Here is a 19154-nt window from a genome sequence, read left to right as displayed (position 1 = left end):
TTTTACATTTTTGACAAGCATACATATGTTTTTTTCTCGAAAACTACCTGCCCACTGACCAGAGGTTAGAGCAGTGGCTATGAACCAGGAGACCAGGGTTCAAGTCCCGCTGTTGCTCCTTTGTGACCTTGGGCAAGTCACTTTACCCTCCATTGCCTCAGGTACAAAACTTAGATTGTAAGCCCTCTGGGGATAGGGAAATACCTACAGTACCTGAATGTAAACCGGTGTGATATCTCAGATCGAATGTCGGTATATAAAAATAATAAGTAAAATAAATAAAATGCATGTGGTTAGCTTTTCTGGGATAATTCTCAATGTGAAAAAGTACACGTGTAAAAATTAGTGCAATGTCTGTGGGTACAAAAATACCTGCAGCCTTTGTACCAATGTAAGCACTTTTAAAATTATCCTGCTGAGCGTATATAATGGGACTAATTAAATAAAATATATGTTAACTAATTTCATGCATGCTTGACCAAATGGTAAAATTAATAGTGTAATCATTCCAGGGAAGCAACTATTGTAAGGTCATGGGTGTAATTGTTTTCATTCACAAATATGGTTCTGGAACTGCCTTTGCTTTTAGGATGATTCACCACCAGCGGAAGGTATCCTGATTTTTGGTTTGTACCTTGATGGCGCAAGATGGAACCCCGAGACACAAGCCTTAGAGGACTCCCAGCTCCATAACCGTTTTTACAGCTTTCCAGAAATACAGTTTGTTCCAAAACAGGTAACGTTTACAATAGTTATAAAAGTATATTTCTATATAACTCTAGGTCGAAAATGTGCATTGGAAAGTCCAGACAAAGAAGTATTTCTAAAGTCTGCCCTTGAAGTTGTAAACTGAAGTAGCTTCCCTTTACTGTATTTGATCTTTTCAAATTGTGATGTCCTTTGTTGGACCAAAATACGAATTATCCAAAGAAGATAAGAAGAGAATAAATGCCATGCTAGGTCAGACCAATGGCCACTCGAGCCCAGCATCCCATCCCTGATAGCGGCCAGTGCCAGTCAGCTAGAAGTACCCAGCAAATCTCAGTATGGAAGTCTTTCATGTTGCTTTCCCCAAATATTAAGAGGAGGGGCAAAACAAAAATGTAACTGACTAATAATTATTTATGGACCTGTCCTCCAGAAACTTGTTCAAACCTTTTTTTAAACTCTGTTCTGGCAATAAGCTCCATAACTTGGCTGAAAATAATACAGTACTTAAATTTGTCTCAAATCTGCTACCTTAGTTTCAGGGCATGTCCCCTAATCCTTTTACTATTTGATAGTGTATATAACCATTCCCTTTTAACCTGTTCCAAACCACAGAATTTTATAAACCTTTATCATATCCCCTCTAACTCTTCTCCTTCTTAAGCTGAAGAACCATAACCTGTTTAGCTTTTCTTCATAAGGGCTCCAATCTAACCCTATCAGTTTTGTTGCTGTTCTCGGTACTTTTCTAGTTTTGCTACATCTTTTTCAAGGTGAGGTGACCAGAATTGCACAAAATGTGAATCGTGTCCTCGATCGTCTTAACGATCGATTTCGGCTGGGAGGGGGAGGGAATCGTATTGTTGCCGTTTGGGTGTGTAAAGTATCATGAAAATCGTTAAAATCGTGAGCCGGCACACTAAAACCCCCTAAAACCCACCCCCGACCCTTTAAATTAAATCCCCCACCCTCCCGAACCCCCCCCCCAAATGCTTTAAAATTACCTGGGGATCCAGCGGCGGTCCGGAACGGCAGCGGTCTTATTTCTTGCTCTACTTAATTTTTTCCCTAATATATTTCATTAGCTTAGCTCCAGCTGAGTTTGCCCAAAGGTGGCTAACTGCACTGTTTGTGTAAGACAGGTTTATCCAACTCCCGTGTCCCGCTTCTCTTAAGGAAATCAAAGCTGCATCTGTGCTTTAAATTACCTGGGGATCCAGCGACGGTCCGGAACGGCGGCGGTCCAGAACAGCCTCCTGCAATTGAATCGTGTTGTCTTCAGCCGGCGCCCATAGACCAACACGATTCGACTACAGGAGGTCGTTCCGGACCCCCACTGGACTTTTGGCAAGTCTTGTGGGGGTCAGGAGGCCCCCGCAAGCTGGCCAAAAGTTCCTGGGGGTCCAGCGGGGGTCCGGGAGCGATTTCCTGCCGCGAATCGTTTTCCGTACGGAAAATGGCGCCGGCAGGAGATTGACTGCAGGAGGTCGTTCAGCGGGTGTTCCGGACCGCCGAACGACCCCCAGGAACCCGCTGAACGACCTCCTGCAGTCGATCTCCTGCCGGCGCCATTTTCCGTATGGAAAACGATTCGCGGCAGGAAATCGCTCCCAGACCCCCGCTGGACCCCCAGGAACTTTTGGCCAGCTTGGGGGGGGCCTCCTGACCCCCACAAGACTTGCCAAAGTCCAGCGGGGGTCCGGAACGGACCTCCTGCAGTCGAATCGTGTTGGTCTATGGCCGCCGCCATTTTGCGGCTGCCATTTTGGAAAATGGCGCCGGCTGAAGACAACACGATTCAATGAGGGGGCCGTTCCGGACCGCCGCCGTTCCGGACCGCCGCTGGATCCCCAGGTAATTTAAAGCATTGGGGGGGGTTCGGGAGGGTGGGGGATTTAATTTAAAGGGTCGGGGGTGGGTTTTAGGGGTGTTTAGTGTGCCGGTTTTTCCTGCCCTCCCCCTTCCCCCGATTTACGATTTTTGACGATAAATCGGGGGAATTGGTATTGTATCGTGGCCCTAACGATTTTTGATGATTTAAAATATATCGGACGATATTTTAAATCGTCAAAAAACGATTCACATCCCTACAAAATACTCAAGATGTGATCACACCATGGATCAATACAGAGGCATTATTATATTCCCAATTTTGTTTTCTATTTCTTCCTGAATTATCTTTGTTTGCTTTTTTGGGTGATGCTGCACCTGAGCTGAAGATTTCAATGTGTCCTCAACAATGATCCCAATGTCCTTTTCCTGGGTGGACAAGCACAAGGTGGTGCATATAGGGAGAAATAACCCTTGCTGTAGTTATACAATGTTAGGTTCCATATTAGGAGTTACCACCCAGAAAAAGATTAGGCATCTGTTAGAGTCATTTGTTTGGATTCAGAGTTTTCACCCAGACACAAACTAGTTTGAAGGCCACAGGCCAATCTCTGAGTGAACTCGTTTACTGTCTTGCACTGTGAAATGTTTATGAACAGGCAAGAGTCTGTTTATTTAGTTATTCCACAAGTCTATGATGAGAAAACTAGCAATTAACTTATACTAAAGCCTGAGAGAGAAAGTGAAGGCCACACAGTTGTGTCTGAAATTTGATAAGAACTTAGAGGGAGGGAATGCCGCTGCTTTCACAAGTGTTTTGTAGTATATAAAGAGAGACAGTGAGAGAGGGGAGAGAGTGCCCTGGACGTGATGATACGGCTGATCCTTTGGAAATGTAAGGTTTTTATATCTGTCGCAATTGTTATTATCTACCATTACTTTTTCTGTATGATCTGATTTTATTTGTTCTGTCCTCCTAATGCTTAAATAAACTTGCTTTCTTACCTGGAACTGTAATGTACTGAATCAGTTTGTGTGTGGCTCTTTGTCTTGGGAATAGGCTCCTGGGTTCAAGCCCCCAGGTCTAATCCCAGTAATTCCGTGTGGCTATTGGTGCAGGGGATATGCTCCTGGGTTCAAGCCCCCAGGTATAACCCCAGTAATTGTGTGTGTTTATATTTATTTATTTATTTATTTATTTTTGGGTTTTTATATACCGATCTTCTTACATTGGATGCAAATCAAACCGGTTTACGGTGAAACATTAGAACTTGCCTAACAGCATTACATAGAACGAAGAACATAGAGCAACATGATGCATGAGAGCATGACAAGTAACGAGGAATATATAAAAAACTTTTTGTAACATGGTGATAAGATGCTAAATTAAACTTTTATACAAGGTTAATGCAAAAAATTATATGAGATTAGCACCCCCCAGCATAGAAACATAGAAATGACGGCAGAAGAAGACCAAACGGCCCATCCAGTCTGCCCAGCAAGCTTCACACTTTTTTTTTTCCCCCTCATACTTATCTGTTACTCTAAGTAACCTTTTGGTTCTATTTCTCTTCCACCCCCCACCATTAATGTAGAGAGCAGTGTTGGAACTGCATCTAAGTGAAATATCTAGCTTAATTAGTTAGGGGTAGTAACCGCCACAATAAGCAAGCTACACCCATGCTTATTTGTTTACCCAGACTATGTAATTCAGTCCTTGTTGGTTGTTATCTGTATATAGATCCACTTTTCTTCATTCCCTCCTGCCGTTGAAACAGAGAGCTATGCTGGATATGCATGAAGTATCAGTCTTTCTCCCCTGCCGTTGAAGCAGAGAGCTATGCTGGATATGCGTGAAGTATCAGTTTTTCTCCCCTGCCGTTGAAGCAGAGAGCTATGCTGGATATGCATTGAAGTGAAGTATCAGGCTTATTTGGTTTGGGGTAGTAACCTCCTAACAAGCAAGTTACTCCCCGCTTTTTTGTGAATGCAAATCCTTTTTTCCATATTTCCTCTTGCTTTGAAGCTTAGAGCAATGTTTGAGTCGCATTAACCATGTGTATGTTTATTGAATAAGGGTATTATCTCCAGGTAGTAGTCGTCATTCCCGTGAGCCACCCACTCTTCATTCACGTCCTCTAGACTTTAGAGTCCTTGGGCAGGATACCAGCATGCAGTCTAAACCCGTAACAGCATCATAGTGGATAATACATTTAAATCGTCAGCTCAGTGAACAATGGCAGTCAAAAAAGCAAACAGAATATTAGGAATTATTAGGAAAAGAATGGTGAATAAAACAGAAAATGCCATAATGCCTCTGTATCGCACCATGGTGAGACCGTACCTTGAGTACTGTGTACAATTCTGGTCACCGCATCTCAAAAAAGATATAGTAGCGATGGAGTAGGTACAGAGAAGGGCAACCAAAATGATAAAGAGGATGGAATAGCTCCCCTTTGAGGAAAGACTAAAGAGGTTAGGGCTGTTCTGCTTGGAGAAGAGACTGCTGAAGGGGGATATGATAGAGGTCTTTAAACTCATGAGAGGTCTAGAATGGGCCTTTCCAGGTGACAGTTTTTTTGAGCCTGACATATCAACAGTTGGCGTTGCCTTTGAGAAAGTATTCAGGTACCTAAGCAGTATTAAAAATTGGATGACAAAGTAAGCTTGTTCTGAATATTAGCAAAACTGAATTAATGGTAGTAGGCAGATTTATGTGTTCCGATTTTCCATCATTGCTATGCATTGAAGGAGATGTTATTCCAGTGTTGACCCAAATTTATGATCTTAGCATGGTCCTAGATCAGTGGTTCTCAACCCTGTCCTGGGGACTCCCCCAGCCAGTCGGGTTTTCAGGATATCCACAATGAATATGCATGAGAGAAAATTTGCATACACTGCCTCCATAACATGCACATTTTCTCTCATGCATATTCATTGTGGATATCCTGAAAACCCGACTGGCTGGGGGGTCCCCAGGACAGGGTTGAGAACCACTGTCCTAGATCATACTTTGTGCTTATGTCCTCATGTGAAAGTAAGTCAAACCTTTTATAAGCTGCGTCTTTTGCAGATATTAAAACTGTTCCTTTCAGCAGAGGACTTCCACACCTTATTACAGGTAATGGTGTTAAATGGCATCAGCTATTGTAATGTGTTATAGCTTGGGTTACCTACTACTACCACCAAGTCTCTACAGGTAGTTTAGAAGACTGCGGCTTGGGTACTCATAGAGTTGAAGAGAACCTACTACACCTGTGTTATACTCCTTGCATTGGTTGCCTATCCAGTCAAGACTGATGTTTAAAGTACTAACATTACTGTAGTTCACAAAGCTCTCAGTGTGGAAACTATATATATTCCTAACATTAATATTTTCTAATGATTATGTATTTATAGGATAAAATAATTGTCAGACCCATAGCAGTAGAAAGATTATATCAAAAAGAACAAGCTTTTACATAATTTTAAAAATAAAGTGTTACCTTTTCTAGATTTCAGCAGGAGAAATTTGTTCAGATGAGAAAAAGAACAAGCAACTAAGTTATGAGTGCCCGCTTTACAGAACTCCTCAAAGAGCTGGAATACTGTCTTCTACTGGAGTGTCTACCAACTACGTGACAACCATCAGACTACCATCGCTCAGCATTTCCCGCCACTGGATCACTAGAGGGGTTGCATTGCTCTGTCAACTGGATGACTAATGGATAAAGAATCTTATCAATGACCCACGTCTTCGGCCCAACTTCTCAAATTCTCACTAAGGGGCTGTGTTATACACAACTGAGTCGTGAAACTATTCACAAATTGGGATCTAGCACAGGAAAACCTATGTTACATTAACTGCAAATTCTGATTTGATTCTGATGCCTCTGGCTGAAGACCAACTTTGGGAAAAGGCAGAATATGAAATGTTCATAAATAAAAAAATAAAATCAAGCAAATATGGGAAAAATCAGCAAAGGTAGCAGAAGATGGATTTATTTCTTGAGATACATTAACACCACAAAGGACTGAACAAATGCCAAACATGAAAATATTCTAGAATGGTTTGTGAAATCCATGTTGTCTAGTCTTAAAAGATCTTAAGCTTCTGACTTAAATATATTATCTTAATTTTTCATACCTGAACAGGATAGACAATAAAGGCTAGATTTTAAAAGGCCCACGCGTGTAAAAACCAGGGTTTACATGCATGGCCGATCCTTGTGCACGTTGCGGCATTTTAAAAGAGGCCGAGCCATGCACGTAAACCCCGGTACACGCACAAGTTCCGAGCCTCTCCAAAGGGGTGGGCCAGGACAGCGCCATCCTATGCTGACCTGGGGAAGCGTGCACCGGTAGCTGGCCGGTGCACACAGATTACTTCTGCTTCAGAGGAGCAGTAACTAATTAAAAAAAATAAATAAAATAAGTTCATAGGAAGGGTTTAGGGGGCGGGGAAGAGGGAGGGAGTTTAGCTAAAAGGGGTGGGTAAGTTCCCTCCCAGTCCACTTCTTAATTGGAGCAGACAAATGGGAACTGGAGGAGGCCCGAACGCGTCATCATGCGTATCAATGGAAAATTCGTCCCCCCCGCGCTTGCCACCTGCCCATGCGCAAGCAGATTTTATGTTCAATATTTTTATTAAGTGATACAGTAAGAACAGCGAGACTAAACCAAGTAAGAGAAAGGGCTATATCCTTAGCAGGTCCTACTCTCTGGAACACTATGCTACTAGAGATCAGACTACAAAGAGACCTCAAAACCTTTAAAAAAAAGTTTAAAAACCTGGCTTTTTAAACAAGCATTCTACAAAGAGAGCGGAGAATAGAAAGTATGCAGGATCAGGCAGAAGAACACCAAGCACACAGTAATGCTCTCAACACATGCATTACAAAAGGTATTTGTGTATCTCACAGTTAACTTAATAGTATTACGCAGAACATGAGAATTATGCCAGTAAAGAAGTAACTTACATGTATATATGGTCAAATCTAACTCACCCTTCAAACAAGCTTTTAATTAGACATGATGTAACCGAACCCCTTGGCACTTGTTAGAATGTACCATTGTACACATTCACTTACTGAATTTATGTGCCTATATGTAAACCGTTGATGGTATATAGCTTAACGATGGTATAGAAAATATTTAAAATAAATAAATAAAATGTACATAGAGAACAAATATATGATGATTGACTGCAATCAATAAAGCAGAGCAATCAAAGCTCCAACAAATGATCACTTATTTTTCATTAGGGTGGGTGCCATCTCCTTCAACTCCCCTCACTACAGCCATCCCTTTCAATGCCCTGTCCCTGACATAGGGAGTCCTAGGTGTATTGTTTCTGTGCACCGCTGAACTCCCCAAGTTACCCCATATATGGTTATTTACTATAGTTATTTACTATGAAGGTCTGTATAAAAAACTGTTAAATAAATAAATAAATATATAGAAGAGGGGGTACCCATCCCCCTATTGTCTCAGACTTCTTTACACCCCCCCTGATCCTTCCCACCACCTCTTCGTCCCCCCATTAGATCCAAATCTCATTGAACTATTACCCTCTGCATATCAGTAAAAATTACCATGTAGCACGCTGACTGACCCAGTAATAAATGACCTTAATCATTAAGTATCAAACTTCGAGCGCTAGGTGGTAGCGATTGTAAATAAGGTTCCCAAGTCAGTAAGAAGGATCTGCATTGCTTAGCGGAACTTCCAGATAATATTTTCTCCAGTTGCATCAGTCTGTGAAAGTGAATTCGCCATGTCCAAAATGAAGGCTCCTCGGTGTCTATCCAATGTAAAAGGATAGCCTTTTTCCCCACCAAACCAGCTTTTTGAAGTAGGATCCGCATACCCAGGTCTTTTACTAAATGACGTGTCACACAGTGAAACAACCATAAATATGGGGACAGCAGAAGTTGGATCCCCACCAGAGTCTCTAGGTAACCAAGAATCATCCGCCAGTAACTCTGTGTGATTGGACAATCCCAAAATACATGAGACATAGTGCCCACTGACACCTGGCAGCGTTGGCATTGATCAGTAGAAGCCAGTCCCGCCTGAAAGGCTAAGCGAGGTGACATATAAGCTCATCGCAAAACTTTCAAGTGCATTTCCCGAAAATAGATATTGCTCGTGATAGGAATCACACTCTGGATACTGAATGAGAAAATGGTAGTTGTCAACAAAAAAACCCCATCACGATTCCAACAGTCTACCGACACCTGATATGTGTTTGGGAGAATCCCTTTGGTCAAACGTCTGTAATAGACCGAAAGAGTCGGGCTTTGCTTATGATCAAATTGAAATACAACATCTAATGCTTGGAACGCTGCCAAGTGTTGTGTGGGAGACCCCAAAGATTGTATGTAATGACGAATTTGCAAATATCCAAAGATATGGCTCTGTTGTAACCCATAATGCTCCTGTAGAAATTCAAAAGAAAAAATAGAGCCAGTATTATCTAGAACATGTCCTAAATATGAAATTCCTTGACCCCGCCTGATCTTAAAACAAGCAGATGTAGAATCCGGGGAGAAATCCAAATTCCCCTTGAGAGGTAAGAGATAGGAACATATTTTGTGAATCCCCAGACATTTCGCTAAAAATATCCATGTCCTCTGAAGAGGCAGAATTAACTGATGTAAAGCCACCTGAGTCGGGAAGGTTGCCCTGGAACACATGAGAACATAACTTAAAGCTAAGGGGTTTATTAAGGTATTCTTGGCTATCATGTTGACAACTGATGACCCCCCCCCCAGGAACCATCCTCTGAACAATCGGAGATTTGCCACCATGCCATAATAAGCCAAATTTGGTATCCTCATACCGCCCCGCAACCAGCATAACTTCAACCAGGCCAAAGGTATTCTAGCTTTCTTGCCCCTCCATATAAAATGACGTATCAGTTGGACTGTATGAAGGATATCACCTGACTTTAGTATTAAGGGACAATTTTGAAAGACATATAGCCATTTCGGCAGGATCACCATTTTAAACAGGTTGATCCGCCCCCCAACTGATAGCAGGAGATCCTACCATGTCCTTAATTTATCCTCAGTTATCTGTAATAAGGGATTGACATTAAGAGTATATAGGCCATGTAGGTCCTTGGAAAGGTGAATTCCCAAATATTTAAGGGATCCATGAGCTCACCTCATGGGGAAGGGCCCTCCCCAATGTTCTCTAAGGGTCTCAGGGAAGGCTAGTGCTTTGGATTTTCCCAACTGATTCTCAAACTAGAAAGCGCTTCATATATTCAAAATAGATCTAAGAGGGCAGGCAAAGATTAACAAGGAGATGTGAGAAAAAGTAGTATATCATCCGCGAATGCCGCATAAACATTTCTTTCTGCCCTTCCCATTGAAATTGGATTCCCCTAAAAACAGGAGTTTCTTGAATCGCCAACAAAAGCAATTCTATGGTCAGGAGAAAGAGTAGAGGAGATAGTGGGTATCCTTGCCTAGTTCCCCTCCCTACAGAAAAGGAATCAGTGAGCTCACCATTTATTCGAATGCATACTTCTGGAGCAGTGTATAAACGTTCAACGGCCTCGTAAAAACCCCCACCAAATCCCATTAAGGACAGCACATGGAACATGTAACCCCACTCCACTCTATCGAATGGCTTCTCCGCAACTAGGCTTACTACTAGAAAGGGATCATCAATCCGTTTGCAGAGTGCCATTGCAATAGATACTTGTCGGATATTCCTCAGTGCATAGCACTGTTTACCACCCTCCCTCCCCTTTCCGGCCTGGTTTAATCAAGGATGGCAGCACATTCCTGAGGCGATCAGCAAGGACTTTGGCCAATATTTTATTATCTACGTTTAACAGCGATATGGGGCGATAGGAGGTGGGAAGTAAAGGGTCCTTCCCAGGTTTAGGGAGAATAGTTACATAGGTCTGGTTTCCTCCCACAGGAAATCACCCCTGATGGATTAAAGTATTAAAAACCTTAGGGAGTAATTTAATTGTGAAACCCACTAGACATTTATAAAACTCTGAGCTAAACCCATCTGGACCAGGTGCCTTCAATTTATGCATCTGGTGGATAACCCGTTCTACCTCTTCTTCTGAGATGGGCTCGTTTAGATAACGACTAAATTCCAGGGTTAGAGAAGGGAGTTGAATCCTTTCTCCAAAAGTCTCCCACTGAGACGCGTCCCAGCCTTCCAATTGATACAGATTTGAATAATAGGAATGAAAGGCTCGCATTATTCCCTCTGTATCTGTAATGATTTGATTCTGGGAGGTCTTTATAGAATGAACATATTTGGGCCCCATGCTGATTTAATTAAATTTGCCATCAATTTGCCCAATTTTTGTCCAAATTGGAATAGTTTAAATTGATAATAAACTCCAACTCATAAAGCAGGTCACACCATTGACCTCATATTCATCAACATTAAAGTTTGGCAAACAAATACAATCCACACTTCAGATATACCTTGGTCTGATCATCACCTAATACAAGCCAACTTATCTTTCAATTTCAGCCTCAAATCACCTCAAAACAGTCCAAACAAAATATCTTACCGTCCTCTATTCAACGCTGAACTTCTACAGAAAACACTACAAGCTGAACTAATCAACATAAATCTATCAATCTCCGAAGATGCAACAACTTCATGGCTAAACATCACAGAAAAAGTAGCAGACAGCATCAACTCCTATGTTACAAAGGCAAAAAAGCAACCAAAACACATCAACCAGTGGTATAATGATAACATCAGAGCAGCCAAACGTATACTCCGGAAAAAAGAAAGAATGGAGAAGGAACAAAAATGCAACCATACTAAATATATATCGGAGCCACCTAGCACAATATAAAAACATCATCAACAATACAAAAAAGGAATTCTTCTCCAACAAAATCTCCAAATTTCATCACAACCCCAGAATGTTATTCTCAATAGTTCAAAACCTTACTAAAACCACCCAAGAATCTACATGCACCAAACATGGAAGTGATGACTTTGCTGAATTCTTCAACAAGAAAATATCAAATCGAATACAAACCAACTTAATTAACAACAACCAAAATATCAGACTGAACAATAAAACAACCTCAACATGGTCAAACTTTGACACCACCTCCACTCTCGAAATTCAATCTATTATAAAAAAAAAAAAAATGAACCCCGCCAACTACCCACTAGACAACATCCCTATAACAACCCTCAAAACAATTGAACCCACCATATCTAAAACCATCACCAAGATTGTCAGTTTATCCCTGATTGAAGGTAATTACCCCAAATGCCTCAAATCTGCAGTAATCAAACCAATACTAAAAAAGAACAACTTGGATCCTGAAATCCTGGCAAACTACTGCCCTATTTCAAACCTATCTTTCATAGCCAAGATCATCGAAAAAGTCATACACTCCCAACTTGATGATTATCTTGAAACAAACAACATCCTATCACCATAACAATATGGATTCAGAAAGAACCTAAGCACAGAAACTATATTACTCTCTTTAAATGACTCAATACTAAGAGGATTCGACAAAGGCAAAAACTACCTACTCATTCTCCTTGACCTCTCAGCTATTTTCGACACAGTAAACCACAGTATACTATTAGAACGACTGACTGAAATTGGTTTAACTGACACCACCTTACAATGGTTCTCATCCTATCTATCTGACAGAACCTACCAAGTATCAATTAACAACAACCCATCCAAAAAGATTAACCTCAACACTGGAGTTCCCCAAGGATCAGCGTTATCTGCCACTCTATTTAACATATACCTTCTTCCCATTTGCCAACTACTGAAAGATAATGGAATCACCCACTTCCTCTACGCTGATGACATTCAACTTCTAATTCCCATCCAAAATTCATTCAAAGACAGGTACAAAGAAACATCCGATCTACTTGTCTCAATTAAACATCTCCTAACTTCACTGAAATTCAATCAACATCAACAAAACTGAAATAATCCTCATGGATAAAAAACCCAATCCAACTCCACCACCCCTTCCTTTACTTGACAATCAAATGAACTCTATTCTCCCTGTCACCCACACCAGAAATCTTGGAATTATTATTGACAAAGAACTTTCATTCAAAAACCATATATCAAACAAAATCAAAGAGGGATATCACAAACTACTAACCCTAAGATGTTTAAAACAGTTTCTTAACCCTTATGACTTCAGAATTATATTACAGCTTCTCATATTCTCTACCATTGACTACTGCAACTCCCTACTGATTGGAATACCATCTTCCATCCTCAAACCTCTCCAGATTTTGCAGAATTCTGCAGCCAGAATTCTGACAGAAACAAAGAGAAATGATCACATAACGCCCATATTGATTTCACTACACTGGCTTCCAATTAAAGCACGAATTGAACACAAATCTATGACCATCATACCTAAAATACTAAACAATGAACATCAGGGACTAACTGGCTTAAACATCACCCCCCAGAATCCTCAAAGAATCCTACGCTCAAACAAGTCAGGATGCTTAAATGTCCCCCCCCCGTCCCCCATAAGAAATGCTCACTTGACAACAACCAGAGAAAGAGCTTTTTCCATTGCCTGCCCTAAAATTTGGAACTCCCTCCCAAAAAATCTGAGAACCCAACCTAACCTCAAAACTTTAAAAAAAAAACAAACCTAAAAACATGGCTGTTCCACAAAGTCTACATTGACAGTCAAACTTCTCATCATCCTAACACCCAAAGGAACTTCCAACCAAATCCACAAAATAACTTGACTCCAGCCAGCTCCAAATAAACCCTCCTCACTCATAAATGATTCTCTTCTGGACTATAATTGATTAATCTTTTGTTTAATATGCATCCTGTTATTCCTTTTTTTCTCAATTGTTAAAAGAATTACTATTTGAATCTTGTAAACCGTTATGATGGCTTCACCGAATGATGGTATATAAAACTCAACAAATAAATAAATAAATAGATTTGCCATCAATTTGCCTGATTTTTGTCCAAATTGGAATAGTTTAAATTGATAATATAGCAGGCTTTTCTTAGTTCGTTGATGAATTAAAGAGTTAATGGCAGTCTGCAAAGATAGAAACTGTTCCCTATGGATGGTGGAATGACAGCGTAAAAGGTTCTGTTTAGCCTTTTGGAGTTGAGTACTTAAGGTAAGCAGCTGTTTGTCTATGGATTTTTTTCCGATGGGCTACATAAGAAATAATCTCACCTCTTAGCACCACCTTTGCCGTGTTTCAAAAAAAGAATAGGGTCTCCCTTGTGCTGTTCATTCAGAGATTGAAAGGCCGCCGCCCACTTTTCCCTCAGGAACTGTTGAAATAGGGAATCCTCTGTTAGAAAATATGGATATTTCCATTGAAATGTGGTGGGACCTGACTGGGGATTGGTCAGGTCCAACCAAATGGGTGCGTGATCTGAAATCACTATATCACCAATTCCAGCTGCTTCAATGTTTGAAAAGCTGTTAACACTCAACAAAAAATAGTCTAACCTAGCGTGTCACATGGGCTCGAGAAATATGAGTAAAATCCTTTTCAAGGGGATGAAAGGTATGCCATGCATCTATCAAATGTAATGTTTTCTCTAAAAATTGGATCCCCTTACTAGGCTCCCCCTTAGCCTTGGCGGATGAGGAACAATCCCACGCCGGGTCTTTAACTGCATTAAAATTACTGCCCACTATCACCGTATGATCAATGTAGGGAAGTAGTAGAGCATGAAGCTTTTGGAAAAATGCAGCCTTATACCCATTTGGTGCATAGACATTGCACAAAATGAGAGGAGAATTATTATATTCAGTTTCCAGAATTATATATCTACCTTTTGGGTCCTTAATTTCTTTTACAATCTTTATGGGAAATGACTTTCGAATCAGTATAGCCACCCCTGTAGATCTGGTACTGGCTGAAGAGAAATGAACAGAGCCTACCCATCTTTGCCTCAATCTACTATGTACAATATCAGATAAATGAGTCTCTTGAAGGAAGGCAATGGCCGCTGATTTTTTACTCAGAGCCTGTAGAATCTTAGATCGTTTAATAGGAGAATTTATGCCTCCAACATTCCAAGAAAAAGATGTGTGTCGACTACTCATTTATAAGGTCAAACATTATCTGTGAAACATTAACATACGTCTTGAAAGAGAGAGAGCCTCCCAGCAGGGCCCCCTCTACTATATCCTCAACTCGGTCAGTCAGCCCCAGCCAATATAAACCAACATTAGAAACAGATTTGAATCTTTCCCCATCCCCCCTTCCCTGCACGCCCTGTCCCCCCATCTTCATTCCACCCCTATATCTAAACAACCACTTCCCTTAGCCTGCTACCTTAATAATAGCAGGTTGAGATCACTCCAACACCACGCTCAGACCTCCCCCCCCCAACCCACCCCACCCGGCAGACCAAAGAATGCATTAAAAAAAAAAAATAGCCAGCAAAATGAAAAACACATAGGCATCATGTCCATCAGCTCCTAATAGGCAACGCTGCGTAGCTACCAGATAAATGTTAGTGCTGATAAACTCTGTATACTGACCAAATCCTCGCCAGCCGATGAATGGGTAGTGTTGCAGCCGAATTCCTCTGAAAATAGATAATCCTTAAAGATTTCCAAACAGATATAAATTTAAAAAAAAGCTCTTAAACGTCTGGGAAGACAAACTTTTATATCAGGGATCCCTTCTGTTCAGGTCTTCCTCACCAACTTTGGCATTATAACTCCCCAGAGAACAAAACCGAAACTGCATATTCTGAACCGAAAAAAAAAATGGAAAGAAAGGAACCATAAATCTGTCTCTCCCAAAAAGTGAACAAAACAATACTGACAATTGCGGAAAGAGCCCTGTTCGCTGCTTGGCGATTTATGTGTAGGGCTATTGCCCAGCATCACAGAACCCATGCTGCTCCGTTGTTTGGTTGCAAAGCAATACTGTTCAGGTGGCTGCTGTACTTGTGGTTGGGAGTGCCTGAATGAATTGTTGTATGGCTTTGACCTCCGAGAACCAGCGGACCTCTGCTTCAGTTTGAACTCTCATTTTTGCAGGGTATACGAGGACCGCCCGAAGACTTCTCTCAAATAATTGGGCGCAGTAGGGCGCCAAAGCCCGGCGCTGATTTGAAACTACCGCTGAAAAGTCTTGAAAGAGTAAAATAGAGTGATTCTCATATTTTAATTTTGCTCCTTGCCGGATTGCATGTAAAATGGCAGCTTTGTGAGCATAATTCAATATTTTAATTATGACCACTCGGGGCTTTGCACTTTCATCCCGCTTTGGGCTGAGGCTGATTTTGGATAGTTGATGAGAAATCCCAGGGAGTGTAATAGTGTTATTGTGGTTTTTAAGGCAGAGAGAGCTCCCTGCCTGGATGGACTTCTGATTAGCCAATCGTCTAGGTATGGAAAAACAGGAATACTGTTTTTTCTTAGATGTGCGGCAACCACTGCTAGACATTTTGTGAATACTCGAGGAGCAGAGGCCAGTCCGAATGGTAGGACTCAAAACTGGTAATGACGTTTTCCCACAACGAATCGTAGATACTTGCGATGTTGTGTGGAAATTGGTATGTGTGCATAAGCGTCTTGAAGATCTAGAGAACAGAGCCAATCTCCCCTTTGAAGCAAAGGAAGGATGGTTCCCAGAGATACCATCCGGAGTTTTTCTTTTTGCAGAAATTTGTTGAGATTGCGGAGGTCTAAGATAGGGCGAAGGCTGCCTGTTTTCTTTGGAATTAGGAAATAGCGGGAATAGAACCCTGTGCCTTATTTATTTTATTTTATTTGGTGCTTTTCTATACCGGCATTCATGATACAATCATATCATGTCGGTTTACATGGAACAGGGGTACAATAACCTTAGATATTAACAAAACGAAGAGAAGCAAAAGTTAAAATAAAACAGGGGTGCTGGAACTGGGGGAAGAGGAAGAACAAAGCATAAGGTTACATTGTTATGGTTTTTACTTTTATTTTATTCTTTGTACATTGTTTTGTTTTATTGTTTTATTGTATCACCTACCTGAGTTCTCTGTAAACCGGCATGATGTGCTGCACGAATGTCGGTAAATAAAAGTTAATAAATAAATAAATAAAATAAAGTAACTCAACGGCAAGAAGAGCAATTATTTATATTGTGCTGAATGTACAGTAATGATTGCTATGTTGAATCAGTGAGTTTCTGGAAAGGCTTGTTTAAATAGCCAAGTCTTAAGCCTTTTTCTAAAAGGGGCACTGGTTCGATAGTCCTGGTAATCAGCAAAGTAGAGAGTTCTACTTGTAGTTGAGGTGTGATGACCATGCTTGTCCAAAGTGGAATGGGTGGAGAATGCGGGGGTATTGTTTTGAATTTTAGACGATATCCCTGATTTAGTATGGCTAATACCCATTGGTCTTTTGTGATGAGACTCCATTGGTGTTTGAAATAATGAAGTCGACCTCCTACTGGCAGGGAGGGCATAGGGTTGAGAGAAAAGCTTCTGTTCTCTTGATTCGGTTCAAAAACCCGCTGCTGGTCCAGTTTGTGGTGGTGGCTGGGTTTTTTTTGTTGTTTTGGCTGACATGGACATCCTCTTTGTGATGGACACGCTGAAGAAGCCGGTACGTAATACCTTCTAGGTCTGTAGAAGGTCATCTTGTGTCCCTTCGAGATGATTTTCTCAGGGAGGATGGCTGGTCTGCTGGCAGTTTGGAGAGCTGTTGGAGTGTCTCGTGATGGTCTTTTAACTGAGATACTGTAGCCTGAATCTTTTCCCCGAAAAGATTGTCTCCAACACAAGGGAGATCTGCCAGTTGTTCCTGGACTTCTTGCTTGAGGTCTGAGGCCTTAAGCCAGACCCACCTTCTTGCATTTATTGCTGATGGTGATAAACGAGTTGATGTTTCAAAAACATCATAAGCTGCTCGCACCTCGTGTTTACCAGATTCCAATCCTTTTGCAACCAGTGTACTCAAAGCTAGTTGTTGTGCTGAGGAAGGTCATCGACAATACCCTGTACTTGTTTCCACAAGTTTCTTTGGTACTGTGTCATATAAAGCTGGTATGCCGCAATGCGAGATACCAGCATGGAGCCTTGATAAACTTTTCTAAGGTATCTAAGAACCGTTGCTCCTTTCCTGGTGGAACAGAAGAATAAGGTTTCTGTTTTTGGGCTTTTTTCTGAGCCGATTCCATGACTACCGAATGATGAGGCAGTTGGGGCTTCTGGAAACCTGGAGCATGTTGCACTAAATAAGTGGCATCTGTTCTTTGATTCACCACTTGTACTGAGCAGGGATGTTCCCACATTCTTTGTTGAAGTTCTAAAAGGACTTCATGGATTGGGATTGCCATTATTTCCTTTGGTGCGTCCACGAATTGAAGGACTTCTATGGCCTTATGTCTGGTATCCTCCTCCGTCATCAATTCAAAGGGAATTGTGTCCGCCATTTCTTTAATGAAATTTGTAAAGGACAAATCTTCAGGAGGGGATTTTCTCCTCTCCTCTGGTGGAGAGAGCTCAGATTGCAATTCCTCTGACTCTGTATCAGTATCTACATCCTTCCAGGGAGTATACTGAGGATGATAAGGCGAATCGGGATCCTCTGGCTGTATATGATGCTTTGTTTTACGTTCAAACAATTTTATTAAATTTCAATAAAACCAACTTACAAACGTCTGGGTTCAGGTTGAATCTGCCACTGAACCCAGCAATAAACATCAGTAGTCATACATCTCAAGGAAAAAAAACCCTCCCCTCTCCTTACCCACCTCCCCTCCCCCCCCCCCCCCCCCCCCCCCAATCACAGTATAGAGTCCAATCCAACTGAATCACTGCTGTCCAACATAACCCATAGCTGTATGGTCGTAGGAATGAAAGGCAGGATAAAGAGTCACTCAAACACTGGCATTCAGAACGCGGCTGCGAGCTCGATGTGGAAGCGTCTGCAGATACGATTCCCAAACATCCAAGAACTTCTGGAGTTGCCGAGGGGACTGCCTGGAAGAAAAGGATTCCATGTGCATCATATTATAGAGGAGGCTTCTCCACACCCAAAAGGACGGTGGGTCCACCTCTCTCCATTGGCGTAACACAACCTGTTTACCCACCACGCTAGCCTTTTGAAGAAATAAACGGGTGCCCAAATCTCGAATCCGTATGGGTGGAATAACACCAAACAGTAACCAAAGAGGGGCAACCGGAATGGAGAGCCGCAGGACCCCCGCTAGATACTTAGCAATAAGCTTCCAAAAGTGGAGGATGGCGGGGCAGGACCAAAATACATGAGTCAGGGTACCCACTGGACCCGAGCATCTGGGACAACACTCAGAGGTCACAAGCCGTTGCTGATAAGCCCTCTGAGGGGAAATGTAGGCCCTACTCAAAAATTTATATTGCAGCTCCCGGTAGGTGCTATGATTCGAGATCTTGGACACCGCTCCAAAACAAGAACGCAAGGTCTGGGCAGTCAAAGTAAATTCTCCATCAGCAGTCCAACGAGCCGCAAGTACGTCGAAGAAATCCAGACAACTACCTTTAGTTAATATACGATAATACTGGGAAATAGAGGGCGCACGAGACTGGGTGAGGAGCATGGCAGCTTCCAGGGTCTGAAATGTTCTACATTGGAGAAAGGCGGGAGGCAGAGAGCGCATATAATGATCAA

The 19154-nt window shown here is 41.7% G+C and overlaps 1 protein-coding gene across 2 annotated transcripts in view; it reads left to right on the top strand.

Annotated features, from left to right (window-relative positions):
* Positions 1 to 11693, top strand: part of DNAH14 (dynein axonemal heavy chain 14) — a 461040-nt gene extending 449347 nt beyond the window's left edge. For both annotated transcript variants that reach the window (XM_029593090.1, XM_029593089.1), the window contains 2 exons: positions 590 to 736; positions 6033 to 11693. In XM_029593090.1, the coding sequence (XP_029448950.1) occupies positions 590 to 736; positions 6033 to 6242 (357 nt within the window). In that variant the 3' untranslated portion in view covers positions 6243 to 11693. The remainder of the gene's footprint in view (positions 1 to 589; positions 737 to 6032) is intronic.
* Positions 11694 to 19154: the final 7461 nt, after the last annotated feature.

This window comes from Rhinatrema bivittatum, chromosome 3 (assembly GCF_901001135.1).
Source record: "Rhinatrema bivittatum chromosome 3, aRhiBiv1.1, whole genome shotgun sequence".
In the NCBI taxonomy this organism is placed as follows: domain Eukaryota; kingdom Metazoa; phylum Chordata; class Amphibia; order Gymnophiona; family Rhinatrematidae; genus Rhinatrema; species Rhinatrema bivittatum.
This window is presented reverse-complemented; position numbering and strand designations above follow the sequence as displayed.